This window comes from Serinus canaria, chromosome 1A, assembly GCF_022539315.1.
Source record: "Serinus canaria isolate serCan28SL12 chromosome 1A, serCan2020, whole genome shotgun sequence".
Taxonomy (NCBI): Eukaryota; Metazoa; Chordata; class Aves; order Passeriformes; family Fringillidae; genus Serinus; species Serinus canaria.
Genome location: NC_066314.1, coordinates 23582121 through 23594225, shown reverse-complemented (window position 1 = coordinate 23594225; position 12105 = coordinate 23582121). Strand labels below are relative to the sequence as shown.

General features: G+C 42.5%; 1 protein-coding gene across 1 annotated transcript in view; it reads left to right on the top strand.

The window, feature by feature from the left end:
• The first annotated feature begins 4806 nt into the window (after positions 1 to 4806).
• Positions 4807 to 12105, top strand: part of CFTR (CF transmembrane conductance regulator) — an 86398-nt gene continuing 79099 nt past the window's right edge. The window contains exon 1 of the mRNA XM_050986868.1: positions 4807 to 4952. Coding sequence (XP_050842825.1) covers positions 4900 to 4952 — 53 coding nt within the window. The 5' untranslated portion in view covers positions 4807 to 4899. The remainder of the gene's footprint in view (positions 4953 to 12105) is intronic.

The following is a 12105-nucleotide window of genomic DNA, read 5'->3' as shown; positions in this document are numbered from 1 at the left end:
GTGGCCAGACTACTTTCCCAGCTTGTAAGAGATTTGAGGACCTATACCTGACCCATATGTTAAAGTCATTCTTTTAAAAGGATTTGAAGTAAGGTTTCCCACCATTGTTGAAATGTCTTGGAATGATGAAGGGAACCCAGGTCCAACTGACTGTACAGGGAAGCTTGAGAGAAAGACAAGTGTCTGATTTGTGGATAAAGTTCTCTGCTTTTATTTTAAAAAACAAATATAGAAAATAAACCAGATTTCTTTGGGGTTGAATGAGACATTGCAAAGTAAAATTATTAATTACAAAAGAAGAAGTTTCCAGTGAATTAAAATATTCAGGAAAAAAAATGAGGGTTTAGTTAGAAATGTGATTGATAGGTCAGTGCAGCACTTTTTTTTTTTCAGAAGATCAGAATTGAGAGACTGAACAAAGAACTTTTTTATTTTAAGCAACAACAGAAAAACAGTGACTAAAAGTGTTAGTTTTGACAGTTCTTTAGCTTCATTTTCTGAGGAGATTGTATTTAATGTGAACATGCTGTCTACTAAAATATTCTACCCCTTTGTCCAGTAATAATAATAATAATATCCAAATAATTATATTTGGATATTAATCAAAAATCCAAATATAATTATTTTTTTTAGAATCATAGAATCATTATGGTTGCAAAAGACCATCCAGATCTATCAAGTCCAGTCTTTGAACAATGACCACAAATCAACTAAACCATCTTCTTTTCCACTTCTTGAAAACCAGTAGCTGGATTAAAAAACAAACAAACAAGCCCCAGACTGCCAGGGTATTGCTGTACCTAGGGAAGGGAATGCAAAGCTCCTTTAGTGACTTCATGGCATGTAAAGCAAACCCATGCCCTGCCTTTCTCTGCCTTGCCCCTTGCCATGGGTTTGTACTCTTACTCAGCATGGCAAAGAACTGAGTTCTCCTCCTCCTAAGTTCAGATCCCAGTAAAATGTTTCACTCTGGTGGGGTTCTCAGCTAGATCAGAAGCCTTACACAGCTTTACATGCAGTCTGGTGGCTTTGGAGAAGAATGGGAACGTGTACCCAAAGGCAGGAGAGAGGTCAAGGTACAGCCCCCAGGGCAGAAATCACTTTAAATTTGCAATAAACATGGAAGCATCCTAACCAGCCAGTCTTTTTCCCACGTGTGTGACTTCAGACTGCCCACAGCCTGTTAGTTCTCACCTGGCTGAGTTACCCCTGCACTAGTGTGGGAGCCAGGGAGCCAGCTCTACTCACATACTCATCCCTGCGATGGCACAGGGAACCAGCTCTACTCACAAACTCATCCCTGTGATGATGGCACAGGGAACCAGCTCTGCTCACATACTCATCCCTGTGATGGCACAGGGAACCAGCTCTACTCACAAACTCATCCCTGTGATGGTACAGGGAACCAGCTCTGCTCACATACTCATCCCTGTGATGATGGCACAGGGAACCAGCTCTGCTCACATACTCATCCCTGTGATGATGGCACAGGGAACCAGCTCTGCTCACATTCTCATGCCTGTGGTGGCACGGGGAACCAGCTCTACTCATCCTCCTGTTCTTGTACCTGGCTGTCTAACTCAGCCTCACTGTGTTTTCTTCTGAGCAAAGTCCAGTAGATGGTGGATGTGGATACATCTAAAGGATAAAATAGCTCTTGTCTCAGTGTATCAAGCTGCATTTCTGTAAAAGTGAAAAGTTCATTTAATTGAAATGCATAAATAATACTTAAGTTGGAGGCATTTCAGTCCCTAGAGAAGAACAGAAATATTACAGTTTATTCCTGCTCACAGTAATGCTAATGACAAGTTTTATGTTCATGTCAGCTGAGTATGTTCAAGATCCCTGGGAAGGCTAGGACTCTGAAATAAGCAAGGAAATGTACCAGTGGAAATTTTGTGGATACAGAGAGAAAAATGACAAGAAATATGTAAAGCAAAACCAAGAGTTTAGGAATTTAGGGATGTGTGAATGTGAAAGCATCTGATTTATTTGCAAAACTATTGGATCACAGGGCAGGGAAGTCATCACTCCATGGGTTTTGATGAACCATACCTGTACTTAAGAAAGTAGGCAAAGAAATATTCTAAGTTTAGAGAAGTAGTGTTCAAAATTAGGGAAAATTCGTGGAATTTTTCATGTAAGAAAAATTACATAATCAATGATGATTGATGGGATGTCTTTGTTAGTCCCAAATTTGCTACGTGTGCAAATCAGCTCTTATGGTAATAGCCACAGGGAGATACTGCTATGAAGAATACTTCATTACCAATTGACATTTTAACTAGTTTGGACCTGATCCACTAATGGTTTCAAATGACTAACATACCTCACTTTCTAATGTAAATTAAAAAAAAAAAAAAAGTCTAATCTCCAGCTCAGTTTCTGCTTTATTCACTTGTACCAGAGATCCAAAGGCTAGGAAAGGGAAGAGCCTAAAGCAGGTTAGTGTGTACTGTTTAGAAGATTGGGTTTCCAGTCTGACTCATTGATCTCAAAGGTCTTCTCCAACAAAGTTTATTCTCTGATTCTATCCTTAAATTTAACATTTCACCATTTTTTAGTGAAGGGAAAAAATTTGGTAGATTTGGATGGTCTGCATGTCAGGGCCTACCCAAAGAACTTCTCTCAGAGGCCAATGGAGCATGTGGGATCCCAGCCTTGCCCCGGCTCCTGCAGGGGAAGGATCTGAATCCTGGTTCGCGTTCCTACTTAAGCTCCCTGAACTCTGGAGGGGCTGGGGGCTGGCGGGTTGTAACTGCAGCCCCGGGCGCGGCTGGAGGTGCCTTTCAGGTGGCCAGCGCCGAACGCCGGAGAAGTTGATCCAGCCTTCTCCTGGCTGCCGCGGTGCGGTGCGGGGAGCTGTGCAGTGCGCGGTGCCCGGTGCAGTAGGGAGTGTATTGCGGTGCATTGTGGTGCGGTGCCCGGTGCAGTAGGGGGTGCATTGCGGTGCATTGTGGTGCGGTGCCCGGTGCAGTAGGGGGTGCATTGCGGTGCATTGTGGTGCGGTGCCCAGTGCAGTAGGGGGTGCATTGCGGTGCATTGTGGTGCGGTGCCCGGTGCAGTAGGGGGTGCATTGCGGTGCATTGTGGTGAGGTGCCCGGTGCAGTAGGGGGTGCATTGCGGTGCATTGTGGTGAGGTGCCCGGTGCAGTAGGGGGTGCATTGCGGTGCATTGTGGTGCGGTGCCCGGTGCAGTAGGGGGTGCATTCCGGTGCATTGTGGTGGGGTGCCCGGTGCAGTAGGGGGTGCATTGCGGTGCATTACGGGGCGGTGCGGGATGCGCTGGCTCCCCGGGTCCGACTCCACTAGGTGGCAGGATGCCGAAGGGCTCCGCGCTGCTGTCCTGGAGCCTGGGCGGATTTAGCCCTGCCTCTACGTATTGTCTGAGGACATGATAAAATGCGGACAGTTTCCTGGAGTCCTGCCTGCCCCGCGTTTCTTACTGGTTTTGTCATTAATAAAGCAGAATCGGGAAGGATTCGAGGGAGGTCTGAGACACAAAGGAGCCCGGTGAGGTGACAGGGTAAGAGGGCGCTTGTTTGTTCGGCAATCTACGAGGAAGAATTGCCAAGGCAAAGAGAAATTCCTTCGGAAAGCACAGCGGGGTGTAGCGAGAAACTTGAAATAAAAAGTGTCTGCAAAGTTTGCAAAGAGTAACAGCTGGTTAAATTGTAGCGCAAGCTATAAGTCCGTGGAAAAGTACGTTCGCTTCTCTACAGAGCCAGTTTAGAGGGCAGCGTCTGCATGATTAAGAATGCATGGTCTTTTCGATTGGTACTTTTTTTAAGTTACAGAAATGAAAGGACACTGGAGTGTGTAAATATCAAAATAAAGTAGCAAATAAAATAAAATCCTGAATTAAATCACATGTTCTTTTTTCTCTCTTCTTGTCATCTTTGTCTCTCTCAAGTATGCTTTCTGTTGTGGGCCATTAAAGTAGTGATTTTGTTTGTATGTCACACATATAAAGCTTCAGAAACAGCCTTAGTGTTAGATCTGGGTGTTTGAGCTAAACTTACTAGAGATAAAACTTCAGTTCCCATTCGTCTCGGTTCAGGTACGGGCCTGACACAGATCTTGAAAAACTGAAGCAAGTGTATTTTAAAGTTGATGGCGTACGATCAACTTTATGATCGCGCTTGCCCTGCACCCTTCCCTGGGTTGACCGCCCGCCCTCTGCCTTAAGCCCGTGTGCCGCTACGCTCGCCCTCGGGGCCGCGCACAGGCACAGGGGCGGTGAGCGGGGGCTCCTGGCCGCGGGTACCCACCGAGGCCAAAGGCCGCCTCTGCTCCCGCGGGTCCCGGTGGGCTGCAAGCAGCCCTGTGTACCGGGACGGGCTCTGCGGAGAGGAGCTGCGCGCTCGGGAGGGCGAGGGGGTGTCCACGCCCCGACGGGGCTGTCCTCGCTGCGCTGTCCCCGCTGCCCTGGACAGACGGTAGAAGGCCCATCTGGAGGGGTGCTTCCCCACCTCGGCACTCGTTCAGAAGAGATGTTTAGTGCTGGGAAGAGGCAGGGGACCGGGGTGGGGTGGCTCGGGAAGCTGAGTCGGCAGGTGGAGGTAACGGGCTGGGCGAGAGCCGTCGGGGAGCCGGGGAGGAGAGGGTGCGGGGGGAGCGGCGGGGCGCGCCCGGTGCGCGGTGCCGGGCGCGGCGGGGAGGCGGGGGAGGAGCGGCGGCGGCGGCAGCGCACGGGCTGGGGCCCCAGCCCGCCCGCCTTTGAACCGGGGCAAAGCAGAGGCGGGGAGAGGGGCCGGGGCAGGAGGCGGACGGTGACATCAGAGCGGCCGGGCGGATAAGGTGGGAGAGCCGCAGGAGCGGAGTGGGCGAGCGAGGCGTCAGCGATTAGCGGCTGCCTCCGGTTCCCCGCTCACCGCATCTCACCGCATCTCACCTCACCATGCAGAGATCTCCCCTGGAGAAGGCGAACATCTTCTCCAAACTTTTCTTCAGGTGGGAGCCCTGGTGCGGCGGGACGCGTGCGGGCAGGGGCAGCGGGCCGGGCTGGGCAGCGGCGGGCGGGGAGCTCAGCGGGGGCTCCGCGCCCCCCGCCCGGCCCACGCTGCGGAGAAGGGAACCGAGCACCGGGAGCCCGTGAGCTCTGGAACGGTCTGCGGGGAGAGCGGTGGGAGTCTCGCTTGTTGATGAGATCACTCTTTTTTGTTGTTGTTGCTGGGGTTTTAGCACCAGGAATGGGCTCCATCAGGTGTCATAAACCTTTGCTGGACCCGAACAGATGAATTTATGACATAATTTGAGCAACCTTTGGTAGTTGCTCAACTAGTTAATCTGTTATTTCATGTAAACTTTGAGAACACTGTGGCATGGTAAGGAGCAGAGGGGAAATGCTCTCAGAACAAGGATTCCTTCTGTTTGCCTCTTTGAGTGTTTAGCATTTGCTCAATGTGCAAGTGTAATATATGATCTTACTGGAAGCACTTCCTTGCAAGCCTTGAAAATGTTCTCTTACAAACAAAGTCCCTAGTGCCTTTTCTTTCTAAAATCTTCAAATGAAAGGAGAAGGAGCCAATACCAGTGCCTGGGCACAATGTACTTTGTAAGACAATATGGAAGCTGAATACGTCTTATGTGACATCACTAGAAATGACACTGTGAACTGGAAAGAACAAATAATCTTTTTGGCATTGGCCCACACTGCACTGGTTTTGCCAGAGTACTGGTTCCCCCTTTTGTTACTGGAGGGTCTCTTGCATGGCAAGGAAGGGAGGGAGGAAATCTTGTGTAAGATGTGAACATGATGACTGAAGTGAGAGCACATGGAATAAAACTGTAACATTGTCATGAAGTCTCTGCCTGAAAAACTTAGGGCTGTTAGCTCACTTTTAAATCCTTTTGGGATAGCTTTCAGCAGGTTGGTGTGTATGTTTTAAAAAGTTTCTTAATGGGACTCTGTATGAGTCACTGCTTGCCTGTCTCTTCCCCTTTGGCTCATTTTAGCCAGATATAATAGAGGGGAATAACCCCAAATATAACCTGTTCCTAAAGTTTTACAAACATCAGGTAAATGTAGTGGTCTTATCCGTTTTCTCCAAAGGTGCTGCAGTGGGAAAGAAGCCTTGCTTGCTGCCAAATACTGTTAAAATGAGAGAGTATGCATGACAAGGGTGTAAGCAATTATAAAATCTCCATAAGTGATGTTTCAGTCAGTGCTCCTGTCAAGTAAAAGACAGAAAGCTGTAGGAAATTATTCTGTATCTTAATGTGGTAGCTTGATGGGACCACTTTCTCTATTTAATTTTATTTATTTATAAACTTCTATAAATTTATCATCCTAGAACCTAGGGTGTTGAAGGTGTGAAGAAAAAACCCCAATAAATAGAGCAAATACACTTCTGATTCCTACCATAGTGAAAATTTCCATGTTTGAAACCAGATGCAGTTCATGCTCAGTAAGTACATAATTAACCATCCTGAGGCCTGAGCTCATCTTTTAAATCACAGTCTTTAAGTCAATTGAATGTTGTTTTAATCATGTTTATCATGCATGGTGCATTATACTGTACCAGCTTTGGTCAGGTGACTGTAACCAAAGTAATAATAATAAAATATGTGACGTTAAGGAGATATTCATGATGATTATAAACTAGAGCAAGGAAATGGAAAAAAGATGTATGGAGAGAGATTGCTTTTTTCAATGATAATGAAATAGATGTTATAAGTACAACACAGTACATGTTTCAGTGAAGTAACTTTTATAAGAGCGTGCAATGCATTTGTGTGTCAAGTACCAATGTGAATATAATGTGACAAGTTGAATATCATGTTAGCACAAGTGATGTTAAAATATTAGCTATGATTATTCCAGGAATCTTGCTGATAATATATTACTATTTAATATTGTACAAGCTGTTATCAGCTATAGGTGTGTAAACATATTGGCAAGGTTTTATTGCTTCATAATCTATCCTGTTTGGGTGGGAGAGATAGGTTTTACATGTATTAAAGTCAGAATGTATTTCTCTGCTCGTAAATGAATAGTTTATAAATGTTTCAGTATGGTTTGGACCTTTTTTCTTAATTTTGTATGCAAAAAAAAATTGAGAAAATGTCTTGGTATAGAAAGAGTAGTATCTTATAGAAAGTGTTAACTTTTGTTGTATTACTGATAGTGATACTACTGGGCCAAATAAAAAAAAGATAATTGCTAGGAGTGGTCATGATAGAAAGTATTTAAAATTAGAAATTAACTTTCACCCTAAATTTTAAATAGTTTTGGTCCAAAAACTGAGCTTTGGTGGTTAAGAAACAAGGTGTGAAAACAAGTGGTTTGAGATCTTCCATTAGGGGACACTTAGAAAACAGAAAACACTAGATACTGTGTTTGGGGTTCCAGAGATTCTTTTGTGTTTTGCTGTATTTTCCTTATTATATTTTCAGAGTTGATCTCTTTTGTTCCCAACCTCATGCAAAACATTCTTTCTGTTCATTGGCAACTTTTGACCTTGCTTAAAGAAAGCAGAGTTTTATGGAGAAGCACTCAGATCATCATGTGCTTAGCTCCATATTCATTGTGAAGCTTCACTTTTGTCTTTATAACCATTACATATTTTCTTTTGGAGTTTTGGGGTTATGCAGGGTCAAGGCCATACCTTCTGTCACTAACAATATCAGACAACTTTGTAGTCACCTAGTTTTTATTGAAAATTAACTGAGATGAGGAAGTCTTGTTAATTAATCAATTTTTATCTGAGAAGTGGCACACAGAGTTATTGCTGGAGTTTCAGAAATGGCTGCAACTATGAGACAATTCTGATTTTATTACTATTCTTTTACAAGCAACTTTAGATATAAAAATACAAGTTCTCAAAAAGTAATCCTTGTGTCCAACTCTTTAAGCACATACTTTTGCTTTGGTACCTATCAAACGTGACAACACTTGGCAAGACCTAGTACTTTAGTGCCTGGTTCATTATTAAATCCCAATGAGGAATACAAACTAACCCAGCTTTTGTGTCAAGTCTTCTCGTGGTCTTTGTGTCAAGTCAATCAGATCTGCTCTAGTTGCTTCTTACTTTCCAAACCAGAGAAAAAGAAATCTGTACATTTACACAGCTGTCCAGGGGTTCCTAGAACAATTTAGCCAGTATGGGGTAAATGTTGGATTCATTCTCCAACATGTGAGAGCTAGGAAAAGGAATTCAATCCTATACCTCACCTCTTCTTGGAAGTAGAACCAAGTGTTAGCATTGTTTGGCAGTGAAGATGTTTTAGTTACCTATCTTTGGCTCAGCTACTTTTTAGAGCATAAATCAAGAATTACTCTGTACTCTTCTGACTAAAAAACTTATTTGCAAGTCCTAATTCCTGGTGTGAGCTTCTTATGAAGTCTGTTAATAATCTTTAAAGTGGATAAAAAAATTCAGGAGTTAAGTTTTGAAAGTACTTAGCCTGTACACTACAGAAATGCCATTCTATCACTCTTTGTAGCTTATTTCAGTCATAATTTCAAGTTTAAGAGTGCCTTGTACAAGATAGTTTCTGACATTTTCATGAATTAAATTGATTCCCTTCAGAAAAAGGAGCTAAAGCCAGACCTTCCCTGGGCAGTCCCTAATCTATCCTTGAACTGTGTATCTTAGAATTCAATGACAACAAGTTACTTAGGATTTTCATTCTTGAATTGAAAACTCTTGTGTTTTCCTTGCAAAGTTTGGCATTTACTGCATACATTTTAACTCAAAGTTTGTCCTGACACTGTTTTGAATTCCTAAAAGTTCCAGATTTTGTGTAGGAAGCTTAAATACCTAACTCATGTCTATTCATTCCACTCTGGGGGGCAGGCGTTTGCAAATTGTCATAACCAATATATATTTGGACCCTCCCTTATCAATGCTTAGCTGTAGCACTTTGGTCATCTTTCCTGTTTGAATGAGGAGCCTCTGTGTGCAGTAGCAGGTGAGTGGCACAGTGTCATGCCTCTCCTTCTGGACAGCCAGCTTAGACACTTACACCAGGCAATGTTTCTGTGCTGTGTTCTTAGGGCCCTGGTGAGCTGCCTTTCACTGAGCCCAGGATTGTAAACCCTGGCTGTTTGTGATAACCAAGCACAGATGCAGCTGCAGCACAGGTAGTGGCTCTGTGAGGCTGCTGATCATTGTCTGGTGCCACAAGTGGTCCTTGGAGACCTGCTGGTCTGCCAGTCCTTCAGAGCTGTCGAAAACAGGAGGATGTCACCTCCTCAAAGTCACATGGTTCAAACATGTGCATGCAAGCTTTGGACTCCTCCTGAAAAATCTGACTTCTATTGCTGTTTCCAAGGTAAAATATGAAACTTGAAGTGATCTGGAGAAAGGATGTAGAGTATTCTACATTTCAGGTGATTTCAGTCAGGGGAATATCTTCTTTAACAATAGGGCTAAATTGTGTCCTTGGCTCAGCCTGGTACTGCATCCTTGGACTAATGACCAAAAAGGCAAACCTTGTGTTTGCCAGGGTTCTTCTCTGGCTGCTTTCTAGCTCTGCAGCACAGATGCCTAGATCAAGTTGCATCTGACTTCTGAAATATGTTTAAAGTCTGTTTTCTTCCTACAGGAAGAAGACTTACTATCTTGATACTCAAAATAAATTATCAGGCATTTGAAATATTTGCAGACCTGTCTGTACCTTGTTATTTTCGACATGCTTGTTTGATTTTGGTGAGATAGAAAGTAATCCATCTAATTCCTTGATATTTTTTTTTAACACTATAGGCAATGATATGGTTAGTAGATTTTTTATCTGTATTGTAGAGGCTTCTAAATGCACCAACAGAAATTTCAAGTCCTCTGTACTAAGCAAAATATTTGATAAGGAAGTATGTTTTGAAGATCTTGAAGTCTAAGCAGATAGCACAAAGGATGTGTTTAAAAGAAGTTTCCTTACTGATTCTTTAGAGAAGGAAGTGGGGTACACAAGGATTGTGGTTTGTCCTTGAAGCATGTGGTGGAATCAGTGCAATCTGCCTGAAATCTCCTGTCCAGAACTTTGATTGCACAAGGGTATTTCTGGTGTGACAAAGTTATTTCAGAATATTTTTGCAGGGAACAATTATCACCTCTTTCATACTGAAGAATCTGAGTCTCTCAGTATTTACATTTTTGGATATGCTACATTTCCAAGTGGTGGGAATAGTGTGACTTATTGCAAGAGGTCAGAGGTTGCTGTTATCTTGGTTTATGCTTTTTCTCTTCACCCACCTGCCACCCCCAGCTTTGCAGCATCCATGTGTAGGTATAGTTGTGGAGCCAGGATGGTGCCAACTTGACATCCAGGTAATGATGTGTCACTTTATGTCCTCTGGAATACATAAGTTGAAGGTGAAAATTAACCAGTATACAAAGAGACATTGAAACACTGCCAAATTTTGCCATGTGAATTTGTAGATGCAGTTCAACTGCCTTCCATGGGAGTGGGGATGTGCCTGGGTGAGACAAGCAGGAATTCAGAGGCTGTTTATGTACTAGTCCCTCTCTTAGAAGCAAAAAGATCTGCATGAGCTCTTTCAGTCAGCTAATAGCTAATCCAAAGATGCATTGTTATGAAACTGCTCAAATTAGGAGAGAATAAGTAGGCATTTAAGACGTATTTTGAAACAGCGTTTTTCAATTTAAACCAGAAGCTTCCAATTTAAACCAGAAGGAGAAAATCCTAAGTGACATGGTAAAGGTACTTTATTTTAGTGGCTGTATTTATCCTTTATTTTTTCCCCCAACTTTTAAAATAAAGGATGTGAACCTTGGTTGTATTGAAGTGATCCTGACATCTCACTTTAACTTTTGCCTTAGCTATTTTTAAAGTTAATCTGTAAGTTCTGGAATGCCTTTATTTCTCTATAGGTAATAAATACAAAGAAAACAAAACCACAGAGGTCCCTCAATGTTGCTTTGCTCAAAGCCCAAGATTGTTTTGGAAATCAAAATATATGAGGCATTTTCTCATTAATTTGCAAGGATCATGCTAAGGAGTAGCATCATCAAATACCAGGATAGAGAGAAAATGGCAAAGAACAAGTAGTAAGAGAAGCAGCACCTAATTGAAGGTTGATTCCATATTACTGTAATAGTAATTTACATTTTGACCCTTGGTATTAAAATTAAATAAATGTGACTGTGTTCACCTGTTGGTTTATACCTGACCAGATATCAGTCATTGGGGTGGGAACAAATCATAGTTTTGGAAAGGGCCATTGCCCCTGTTGATGTTATTTTATTATGAAATATATCTTAAAAATCCATGGCTAACACAGTGATGTGCTAAATTGGGTGAAATGTGTTGCTGTCACTTAGTGACACATCTGGAAGATTTTAAAATTCAATTAAATCATGAATAGCACTGCTCTGCCACAGTTTTGCTGATGCAAACTTTCTGTTATGTTCCTTGCTCTTTCAAAGGACTAGGAGAAAAGAAATCTTTCTCTTATTCTAGCTGAGCAATATAATTGAGAAAAAGAGTGAAGATGGATGAATATCCTTACCTATCCTCAGTCTAACTGTAGGTAAATGCTGAAATAGCCTTGCAAACCTTGTTTGTAGCACATTATCACCACTGTTTGTTGGCTTTCTTAAAGAAATATTTGAAACATATATTACACTTTACTTTGGTACCTGAACAATTGACAGGTCGCCATACAATTATTATATTCTGTCCTTCCATCTTGCACAATCTATCCCCTGATGTGTTTTTTTCTCTCAAATATGTCCCAGTACTTCTGCAAACTGAAATATTTTGACTACCTTACTAATTGTAAAGATTAAAAAGTATTTAATTTCTGTTAAAAAAACATTTAGCAATTAGATAATAATTTGAATAAAAGTCACTTCACAAAAACTGGGCATAAAAGACAAGACTTCCCCAAGAATTGCTGTGGCATAATCCTAATTAAGATTTGCTATTGAAATCCTGGGGTTTCAGCAGAACATTGATTATTCTTAAAATGGTGCTGCTCACAGCTAGTGGCAGAGTCAATAATATTGCAGCTAAATACTTTCCATGTCAAATAACCCCTCATAGGGAAGAATTGTTTATTAGTGAAGAAATTAAAATCTTAATTTTTGTGATCTGGGGGAAAACAACTGCAACAAAAAACCATAAATCAGGAGGGTCTGCA